General features: G+C 40.8%; 1 protein-coding gene across 1 annotated transcript; it reads right to left on the bottom strand.

Moving 5' to 3' along the window:
• Nucleotides 1–4,116: 4,116 nt before the first annotated feature.
• Nucleotides 4,117–10,565, bottom strand: LOC115925003. Its single transcript, XM_030988115.1, has 3 exons — nt 10,506–10,565; nt 4,946–5,372; nt 4,117–4,584 (listed from the first exon to the last, which is right to left on the bottom strand). The coding sequence occupies exons 2-3, from the start codon at nt 5,174–5,176 to the stop codon at nt 4,117–4,119; spliced, it is 699 nt and encodes a 232-aa protein (XP_030843975.1). The 5' UTR covers nt 5,177–5,372; nt 10,506–10,565.
• Between the last annotated feature and the right edge of the window lie 1,144 nt (nt 10,566–11,709).

The raw sequence follows: 11,709 nt of genomic DNA, 5'->3' as shown, positions 1-11,709 counted from the left end.
CAGTCAGTCACTTCAAAAACCACGGTGGGGACATTACAAGCACAATCATAATAGCCTATGATATGGGACCTACTCCGAAAGTTATCTAATACACGCAGGTATTGAATTTCGCTTGAGTTGACTTGAACATTTAATTTAATTTATGCGATCGAAGAGCGATCGAAGAGAGATTTAACAAAGAATCATAAGAATCTTAAGTGGTTTCCGACTTCATGTAAATGTAGAATCCAAGTTTGTGTTGTATGCAAAGGAAGTTATTCAACAGTAGCAACTTGCAGTCCTTGCCACCTTCCGGTACAAAGCTCCTTGTCAAAAACTTCCGATGCGGCTGCTGTAAAATCTGGATTTCAGAATCATTTCCACATTCTTTTCATCTCATTTTACTTGATCGACACAGGCGCGGATCCAAGATTTCTTATGGGGGGGGGGGGGGGCCCAATTTGAAATCAATTTGAAATCGTGCCAGCCGAAATTTTTGCTGAGTGGGGGGGGGGGGGGGGGGGGGGGGGGGGGGGGGGGTGGGGGGGGGGGGGGGGGGGGGGGGGGGGGGTTGTATAGTGCTCACTATTTTTTTTTGCCCCGGAAACTTGGAAATCGTGCCGGCCAATTTTCGCTCAACACCCCCCCCCCCAGGGGAGAAAAAAGGTAATTTCTAGTCACCATTAAAAAAAAAAAATTAAATGGTCGGGGGGGGGGGGGGGGGGGGGTAAGCCCGCTGCCCTCCCCCTGTATCCGCACCTGTGTTAAAAAAAAACACAACTCTTTTTCATTACCCTTGTTTTGCTTGCTCCGGCGCGCTAATTTGGAAAATTTTCCACTGCAATGTAAGCTATGAATTCTCGTTTGGGATTAAATGCATGCACGTACGAGTATCGCAATCGAAATATCTAGTACCGAACAGGCCCGTAGCCAGAGTTTAATGCTGGAGGGGGGGGGGGGGCACATTCATGTACTCGATCGAGGTAAAAAAAAGTTCAACCGATCTTGGAAAATTTTTGAGGGGCACCCCCCCCCCCCCCCCCCCCCCATGGCTACGTGCAAATGCATACCGAATGTAAATTTTCATGGCTTGCATGTTTTTTTTATTTTTCTATTTTCATAAATTTTCATAATCGCTCACAATCATGAATATTCAGCCACCGACTGCGACGAATAAATAAAACCTTCAATTATTCCTTATGTTGCTACTTCCTATTATTGCATTATATTATGAGAGGATCAGGGGAAATATCAAACATCATTTGAGAGTTTATCCGTTTTGCAATAAAGAAAGGTAAAACTATCCAGAATAATTAAAAACGCAAGTCTCGCTCCTCGATCATTCATTTCCTTGCGTCTCCTACCACCCCCCCCCCCTCTCTCTCTCTCTTTTTTTTTTTGGGGGGGGGGGGATGTCTCCGTTTCCTTTCCTCTTTCTTTTCCCTGTTGAAGGGGACGTACGTCCAACCTGATATTAAGTTGGTTTGATAAAAGCAGAAATATGAGAGAAACAAATTAGTGAATGCTTGAGCAATATCCGAACACAAATTGGCAAAACCATGACGTTTTTGCGAGCTCCTCTCCAATTTGCTCTGTACAAAAAATTTCATTAACTTTCATTTTCTGAATTATTGATGATGGGACAGATTTGTTACATACAGGGGTTTGAAGAAACATATTTACAATGATAACATTTCGGGTGAATATATGATTGGAAAATGTCTTAAGGGAAAATATGGATTTAAACAAAATTGGTATACAGAGCAAAGGGGAGGGGGCCTCGCGGAATACGTCACAGAGTTGCCAATTTGTGTTTGATTGATATGGCTCCTTCAAAAATAAAACTTCATTTCTAATCGATTTTGATCATACTTTTACTGACCTAGCTGTTTTTCTCATTTTTTCTACTTCTATCAAAACCAGCTAAATAATTAGGAGGGTCTTCCGTTTTAAATTCTCCCCGCAGGGCCGCGATTCACATCACCTTTTTGCGTCGTTTTATCTCCACTCCACAGGCTTTCTTTATCTCACTCTCCACCCCTTCCCAAATTTAACCCTCCTCTTTTTCTATTATTCTTCTTTCTTTGTTTTCATTTCCTCTCCTTCCCCATCTCCATCTCACTCTTCTCCGTCAAACAAATGTTCTTCGCAGGATCATATTTTAATGACGGGTATATACAAAATTACACAGAAATGAAATCCATCAGTAAAAAACGACCTTGTTTACTAAAAGCTATTTTATTAAACACTTTTAACTTCTATACAACAGCTTGTATTTTAGAATCATCACATACCTGAAACGAGTGTATATGGTTATACATGATGGTTTACATGAATAAATCATTGAAAGCACATTTAAAAAAAGAAAGACAATAGGTGGCGTTTTCCCTATTTCCAGCCGTTCCCTAAAAACAAATCATCATTATTTTCCAACATTGAACTTGACCTGTAATGATCAACAATGGCAAATTTACACGAAAAAGGACTAGAAATATGAACTTCCAAAATATCAATACAAAATGTTCCAGTTAACACATATTTACAGCTGAAAGACGTTCTTGAAATCTTTTATACAACAGCAATATTGGCTCATGCCTATATCAATAGCCTTATGTACAAAATGAGTCACAGACACAGGCACAAAAGACAAACGGAAAGAAAGGCGCAGATAGAGAAAAGGAGAAAGGGATTCCCACTTTTCTCTATCTGCGCCTTTCTTTCCATTTTTTAAGCGGCTGGCCGAGTCGTTGCGATATTTTCGGCCAGATTTAAAAAATGTTAACCCCCCCCCCCCCCCCCCCTTGACAAAATCCTGCGTACGCCACTGTGGATCTGTCTATGTCCCCGCCAAAGAAACAAAAACCGAAACCAACATAACATTAAGTTGTATGAAATGAATTATCATTCTAAAAAAAATTCATGAAAAGCAATGGTAATCCCCAACCCCCCCCCCCCCCAAAAAAAAAAAAAATGTTACGTACATATATCCATAATTTACAGGGCATTTTGTCCCTCCACTCTTTTCGTTCAAAAAGTTGCATATTTCACTGTGTGATATTGAAAAAATTGATGTCCAGTGAACTTGTATGAAGAATTTATTATCATAGTACATAACAATGTATATATATCATAATATTTTTCCAACTGCGGCTGCCCAACTTGTCGACCCATGAAACCGATTCCATATTTGATAGGAAGACAGACAAGTGAAATACGTTTTTTTTTTTTTTTTTTTTTTATAGATCTCGAAGATCTACTACCCTTATCTAAACCATATTATATACAAAATGATACGTCTAGTCGATCTCATTTCAGCTTTAACGAACATGATTTCTTTCAAGGTAAATCAAAGATCGTTACCAATGTGTCTCTGAAGAGACACATCCTCCATGTCTCTTAAGAGACACATTCGAAAAATCCGAACAAATTTTTGAGAATACAAATACATGTATATATGAGAAAACTGGAATCAAAGGAAAAACTGCTTTTTGCTGCATTGAGTAGTACTTTGAAGGTCCATTTCGCAACACTCCTCCATGTTTCAAAGAAGTTTGTCCTGGTCTTAAGCCGTCTTCTGATTAGCGATTCGAAGAATTCAATCAAAGAATGTTCTTTACATTGCTTTTTTACACGACAATAGAAATATGACGACTAAAACCTATATTTTCCTCACAGTTCATAAGTGTAGTAAAATGTCCTACAATAACAACAAGAAACAACAACAAAGTATTATGACAAGATATAACAAAGTGACAATTCCAAGCTAAGTTGGTTTTCAACTGAAAATGATATGTTTGGATGTAAGATTCCAACTATATTCAGTGATCAAAATCCATTTGAGGATCTTTGACGGAGTTTGAACGTCTCCTTCTCCTAATCTTCACCTGCGGTTCGGTAAACACCGTGCTATGACCCCCAAACTGTTTATAAACGGTCTTATTGTGCTCCATTGCCGGGTCTAAATGACAGGGATTTGTTGCTAGTTTGTGCAACTTCTCATTCCGACGAACCTGCCCCTCCGGAGGCGGTTGGGGGAGAGGGCGCTGTCGACGTCTTCGGCGCCGCTTCTTCTCTTGATGATGACCTTGATGCTGCGGCGAAGGCAAGTCAGATGTAGCTTCACCATCTCCGTTCTGCTTACTCGGTGTGACCAGATTTAGCCTTCTTAGGCAACTTCTTTGTCTTAGATCGGCATTCACTCGTACTAGCTTCAGCGTCATTTTCCTTTTTTCTCCTTTTGCGCTTAGCCTTTCCTATTCGCCGCCCAGCAATCTTGACACCTTTTTTCTGCTTCGGAAGCCTAACATTGCTCATCATTCCTTTGGCAATGGAATCTAGCTGTTCTCCATCCATATCATCGCAGACAGACCAACGCCGTTTAGCTGTTTTATCTGGGGTAGGTGGAAGGATAGGCCCGTAGCGGACATTCGTTCTCGACTCTGTAGACGGCTCATCTGAGTAAGGAGGCGGTGAAGTAGAGGTTACGTTCGTGCTTGTATTGTGTGATGCCTGGTTTTGACGAGGGCGCAGATATTCTTTGCGATTGTCCTCGCGACCTGCATGCTTTCCGATTCTCTGATGTTGATTCAAAGTGGTATTTTTCTTCTGCAAAATAAGACAAAAACAAATAAATATACATTAAGTGACATTGTTCCCCATTCCCAGCCTTTCCCTAAACGAATCAAGTTGATTAAATTTCATTAAATTTATTAGAAAAAGAAGACAATCCGTTATAGCGTTTAGGCTTAGAGAGTTACCGTGTTTAAATACATAAATGAAATGAAATGAAATTATCAAACACAGAACTTGACTTGTGATGATCAATGGCAAATTTACATGAAAAAAGGACTAGAAATATGAATTTATGAATATAAATACAAAGATTCGAGTGAACACATATTTACAGCTGAAATACATTCTTGAAACAAATAATACAATAAATGCAATATACCTCATTGTGACTAACCTGATCCTCAGGAGGTGGTTGTGATGAGGGCGCTGTCGACGTCTTCGGTGCCGCTTCTTTTCTTGATGACCTTGACGCTGCAGCGATGGTGGGCCGGAAGTAAGTTTCTCCATCTCCTTGCCGATTACTCGGTGTGTGATGTACAGATCTCAGGCTTTGTCCTACATTTTGTGACAGTGCTCTCCTCTGATTTAGATCTTTGCTTCGAACTGCTTTCTGATTAGGAAACATGTTCTTGGTTATGGTACTGACGAACTTGCGACCCTGCGTAGATATGATGTATTACTTCTCAGCTAAGTCCCCAGTCATGCCTTTAACTGTCTTCACTTGAATATCCAATTAAGCAGGACGATATAACCCACTTAAACGAGGGATGGGGATCTGAAGTGTCTGTCCATGTGGTAGAACCGTTTTATGTGCCGCTCATCTGAAAAAAATGAGACATGCGATGGTCAAATATAATTTTCTGTTTTGTTATATTTATAAATATTTCTGCATGGTTCTTAATGATACACAGTATGATCATGATGACGAGCAGATTCGAAAATGTGTAATTGTAGTAAAGTTGTAAGGCAATATCGATTTATACTTCATTTACAACAATGCTGAATAAATAACACAGAGATAATAATAATAACAATAACAATAATAATGATGATGATAATAATAATAATAATCGTCACCCACACCCCTCCAAAAAAAAGAGAGAGAGAGGGAGAAGAGAAAAAAAAGTAAATGGACGTCGGAAGAAAATGGAGCAGACAAAGAAACATTATTGAAAATTCAGACAAGGATAAAGAGTCGAGAACGGTACGACGAATCGTCTTCTGTCTCCAACAATATAATGAAACTTCAAAGCTTTCGCGCTTCGTGCGGGAGGGCGAAACTGAATTCAGACAAGGATTAAGAGTCTAGAATGGTACAACAAATCAATCGTCTTATTACTCTAATAATTTAATGAAACTTCAAAGCTTCCGCGCGAAAGGGGGAAACTGAATTCAGACCAAAAAAAAAAGAGTTGAGAACGGTACAACGAATCGTCTTCTTTCTCTAGCTAATAATTTAATGAAACGTCAAATTAAACTTTCGCGCTTCGCAAAGGGAGGGAACCCCCCCCCCCCCCCCCCCCAGGGAGCGCGCGAATGCGCACGCTCACTACTGCCCCCTAAAATGATATCCTACTTGATTAGTGCTTTCATGTGCTTAGAATAATATGATTCTAAAAACTCTCATAATATTACAAAGGTCCAAACTAATAAAGCGGTATTCAATAATTATGTTTCACTCACATATCCCTGATTATAGCTCTCCTCCCTTTCTTGTCAGTGCATTCAAGGTACTCTGTAACGATGTCTCCCAAACAGGGGCAACAATGCATGCCATGTACATGAACTAGGAGCACTAACAATCACTCCTTTCTCTCTGTCAGCAAACTAAGAACTAGTCTTTAGTGTTCAGACCAAATACATCCCTTTTGCTCCAATAGTGATACATAATGGTTGTCAGTCAAGATACAGGAATAATAGAATATATATATGCTAGATAAATAGAGAACTAAAGCTCTTCCCTCTATATTCAATATATCTCATTAGAAAGAGAATAACTACTTTATATATTATTAATCATTACTCTACAAATGTACGTACAGTACTCTGCTCTTTCATGAAAGTACTCGAGAGGTAACTGTTGGCCTAGTCTAATTATAAATACAAAGGTAGAAAGTAAGGTGTGAGAAATTAGTTTTTCTCTTACCTAAAACAAAGGAGCCAACATACGTCTTCTCTCCCCAAAGTCAAGATGGAAAAGGAGTGACCACGTACGTGTGCCTCACAAATCACAACAATCTTATCATGAATGCTACAAGTGAGCGGGGAGAAGAGAGCTAGAGTATAGATTTGTGTGTAAGCAGGGGGAATCCCACGTATAAGAGAGAGCAAGATAGAAACAGGGAGTGAGGAGAGAAACTCGAAAGTGGGGCTATAAACAAACAGTGGGGTGTGCTCTTATGTAATACACTGATAGCGAGGGATCGGATTATATAGTTTTACAGGGGCATTTACACTGTCATCCAAACACGCCAAAAATGCCAAAACCGGAGCCTGACCGCGATGTTACCAAGGGCAACTATACGCATTACCGGCAGAAATGCCAATTCCAAAACATTCCAAATCGAAGTGTGATCTTTTGGCGTGTTTTGGCGTGTTTGGCAAGTAGAAACGCTCGCAGTTGTAACATCGCGATGTTAGGTGACGTAACTTTAGTAGCGGAGCTAGATGTCGTCCTTAAAGAAAACGATAGAACGATATTGAAGGTACAACATTTATTGAAGAACCACTCGAAGATGAAGGCGAGAGAAAGTCTAATCGTTGACTTTACTCATATTTTACAGTCTGAACTCTGAAGTATCAAACTTCTGTTCTACTCTGAAAGTCTTCCCCCTCCTCTAAGTTAGGAACTTCACTTACATGTATATAGTCATAAATAGTTCTAGGGGCGTTATAATCTGGGAATCTTATTGGACAAAAGTAGGATTGCTCTGGTATATTACATGATAATGGGGTGTGGTGATGTACGTGACTGGGGTTTGGGCCTATGAGTCATAGTTCTTGCAGGCGCGTAGCCAGGGGGGCGGTGGGGGCGGTCGCCCCCCCCCCCCAAAAAAAAAAAAAAAAAAAAAAACGCCGGCCCCCCCCCCCCAAAAAAAAAGAGAAAAAAAAAAGAAGAAAGGAAGAGGACGTACGAAGAAAAGGATTAAGAGTCGAGAACGGTACAACGAATCGTCTTCTTTCTCTAATAATTTAATGGAACGTCTAAGCTTCTGCGCTTCGCGCGGGAGGGGAGGGGAAACTGAATTCAGATAAGGATTAAGAGTCGAGAACGGTACAACAAATCGTCTTCTTTCTCTAATAATTTATGAAACGTCAAAGCTTCCGCGGGAGGGGAGGGGAGGGGAACTGAATTCAGACAAGGATTAAGAGTCGATCGAGATGTGGTACAACGAACCTTCTTCTTTCTTTAATAATCTAATAAAACTTTAGCGCTTCCGCGCTACGCGCGGAGGCAGGCGAACTTGATTCAAACAAAGATTAAGAGTCGAGGACCGTGACGGAACAGCGAATCGTCTTCTTTCTCTAATGAAACGTCAACAGAAACTGAATTTAGATAAGGATTAAGAGTCGAGAATGGTCCAACGAATCGTCTTCATTCTCCTCCCTCCACCCTCCCCCCTAGGGAGCGCGCTACGCGCGCTCTGTGATTCGCACGCTTTGCGTGCTCACTACCGCCCCCCCCCCTAAAATGAAATCCTGGCTACGCGCTTGAGTTCTTGGAATGTGGTTCCTTGAAGTTATAACTCTCTGGGGGTGGTCAAGTGTTTGTAATAAAAAGTTGAGGGGGTCAGTAACTGGGAATAATGGGGTGCTGTCTAGGGATAATTGGGGTTCTGTTTTAAATCATGGAAGTGGGGGAAAGGTGAATGACTGAAGGGAGCGAGGAGTGAAACATGTATTACATAACATTATAACGATAATGATAGTCATAATAAAAATATCAATAATAATAATTAATAATAATAATAATAATAAAAACGTTACTTATAAAGCGCTTACCAATAATTAATAATTAATAATTATTAATAATAATAATAGTAGAAATAATAATAGCACGGTCAATGTGTTATACTCGATTACAAACCAATCATTCCATGGCAATGTAAACATTCTTCAGCGTAGACTATCACCTTTAATATATGAAATGTCCGAATATGACATTTACATAATAATCCGAGTTCACATGATTTCTACTTTGACAATTCAATGGGGATCAAAATATAGGCCTTCAGCCGAGTTCTTAACTCGCGTTTGCTGCTTATTTTCTTAAAGCAATACAAAACAAAATATCATAACATAAACTGGTGACCCCTTTCGTGTTATGAATAGCGGTCCTTCAACTGCACGCACAAAATGTAGGTCCTTATTGATCCTTATGAATAGCGGTCCTTATTACTGAAAATAACCTGGAAACGAATGAAACTCAAAAAAGAGATATTGCACATGGCGTGCAAGGCGCAAACAAATTGCACTGACCAAATGTAGGCTTAGTTAAGGAAAGAAAAGTCAAATACTTTGGTCATGTTAATAAAAGGCACCAAAGCCTCTTACAGGATGTGTTGGCGGGAAGTGGAAGGAACTAGACCGAGAGGGAAACCAGAATCAACTGGGAAGCGAATGTCAAGAACTGGAGAGGACTAAAACTGCAGGAGTGGACCAGCATGACAGAAGGTGGACCCTGGACACCACACCAATTAGTGACTTACCAGTGCTACAAATAAGGTATCAAAATATGCTCATCTGACCGTAATTAAATGCCTAAAACCCCTGAGCCTCTGGGGGCTCCGCCTCCTGGACCCCACGCCGATTCGTGACCTGCAAGTGTCACAAATAAGGTATAAAATTGGGATAAAATTATGTTCATCTGATGATAATTTGATGTATATAACCCCTGAGCTTCTGAGGGCTCCGCCCCCTGGATCCAACACCAATTTGTGTCCTGCCAGTGTCACAACTAAGGTATCAAAATATGCTCATCTGACCGTAATTTATTGCCCCGAACCCCTGAGCTTCAGCCCCCTGGACCCCACGCCAATTCGTGACCTGCCAGTGTCACAAATAAGGTATCAAAATATGCTCATCTGACGATAATTTAATGTATAAAACCCCTGATCTTCTGGGGGCTCTGCCCCCTGGACCCAACGCCAATTTGTGTCCTATCAGGCCAGGGTATCAAAATATGCTCATCTGACCGTAATTTATTGCCCAAAACCCCTGAGCTTCCGGGGCTTCGCCTCCTGGACCCCACGTCAATTTGTGACCTGCAAGTGTCACAAATAAGGTATCAAAATATGCTCATCTGACGGTAATTTAATGTATTAAAACCCCCGAGCCTCTGGGGGCTTCACCTCTTGACCCCGCCGAGAAACGTTAAGCGCGAGCGCGGCCTCCATGTAAGAGTGGGGGTGATGGGGATATTTGTTGTCTACCCCCACCCCCCCCCCCCCCCAAACGTTTTTGCCACTGCCGGTGTCATCATTACGTAGAGGTCTACCAATATTTGGCTCGCATAATTTCAAATTTGGCCCCCCCCCCCCTAAGAAATCCTGGATCCGCGCAGTGGTCAAAGATAAGATAGGCCTAGAGCCTAGAGGCGGTCCTTCAAGAGATAACACAGGGATACAATGATGTTCAGAATACCACCCCTGGTCTTTAGACCTCTACATTGTTCTAGATTTAGATCTGAGTGAGATGTTCGATGTACAGAAGATCTAAGCCTACTAATAGTACTAGTAGCCTCTAATCGGGCACAGGCTACCTAGTAGGCTAGACTAGATCTAGGCCAATGTTAAAGAACGTGCATTTTTGGATTCTGACAAAGTGCCGGGGTCACTTGTTTTGAAATTTACCTCTAACGTTATATTTAGTGGGATGGATTGTTGATAGTAGATGCATATAGCCTCTAAAATTTAGACCTAAGATGATAGATCTAGATCTACTTTAGTACTTACGTGTAAGACTTAGTCTAGGTCATCTGCTCCGGTCTGTTTCTCCGATTGTGAAAAGGCCAGGACTTTGCACGCACTAGAAGTATAACAAAACTAGTTTATTCCACTTGTTAAACTCCAATTAGACACGATGAAACGGATAATTCCAGAAGAAGAAGAAAAGGATATACAATTGTGAATTGTGGAATTGAATTTGGTTTTACTTTTCAAGGAATAATTGTTAAGCAACCAACAAGGAGCTAGAGCAACGCGCGACACGTTCTGCACTTGTAAAATTTTGCACTGCACTTTAATTTATGAGTTCCTTCTTGCTTTTTAGGGTGCATGCTAGCTGCGCGCGCGACATAAGACATACAGTACATTGTATTGTAGTGGGATACAATTTGCTTAGTGTTCAACTCGAACTTGAGACCTCTATAAAATTCACCTTTGTTGTCGAATATGTTATTTTTCAAGGCAATTATTCCAATCAGTGGCGTAATGTGAGCTCGGTCATTAGGGGGGGGGGGCACCAGTTTTTAGGCTATATACTAGATCAATGTTTTCAACAAAAAAACAAAAAAATAGTCACGGCACCCTTAATTTAAGAATAAAAAACCTTCGCTTCGCGGCTCCAATTTTCAATTAATCATTTGCCATGTATACACACGTTTGTATGGACATGCATGCATTGACTGAAACGTTTTTCTTTATCCATTCATGTTCTACTTTATAATAAGGAGAGCAGTCGACTTGCTGAAGAACAGGCTGAATTGAGTTTTGCCGGGGTGGAAATATAATAGAATGGATATTACAATGCACGAAGTAAAGCGGGCCACGAACTCTACGATACGTAGTGCGAATAATAATGTAGGCCACTGGAGGCCATCGACTATTCTTTCCCAATAGGGAAATTCAACACTTTTTTTATAAGTGTTTTGATAATTATCAAATCAATGGCCATTTACACATGAACACTTGTGTTGCATTGTATATTGGAAGTGTGTAACGTCCTTGTATTCGGGTGGGGGATTTCCCAGTGATCTAGCCTGCGCGGGCCGAGCATATTTTTTTTTTTTACAAAAGTGTTTAGCCAGCTCAGTCAAAATACTGTGCGAATGACAGCTGGAGACAGAGTCTAACATTACTCTTCGCGGTATTTTTTGGATTGCTGAAGCTGTACATTATTGAAGAAGAGGCGTGTAGTTAGCAGCGGCTGCGATTAGAC

The sequence above is a fragment of the Strongylocentrotus purpuratus genome, unplaced genomic scaffold, assembly GCF_000002235.5.
Source record: "Strongylocentrotus purpuratus isolate Spur 01 unplaced genomic scaffold, Spur_5.0 spur5_scaffold_17, whole genome shotgun sequence".
NCBI lineage: Eukaryota > Metazoa > Echinodermata > Echinoidea > Camarodonta > Strongylocentrotidae > Strongylocentrotus > Strongylocentrotus purpuratus.
This window is presented reverse-complemented; position numbering and strand designations above follow the sequence as displayed.

What these genes read in the sequence shown, in the direction of transcription:
- LOC115925003 (XM_030988115.1), bottom strand. Translation starts at nt 5,176, where the DNA reads ATGTTTCCTAATCAGAAAGCAGTTCGAAGCAAAGATCTAAATCAGAGG. An exon ending in AACCACCTCCTGAGGATCAG is followed by an intron (nt 4,585 to 4,945) that starts GTTAGTCACAAT and finishes CTTATTTTGCAG; the next exon opens with AAGAAAAATACCACTTTGAA.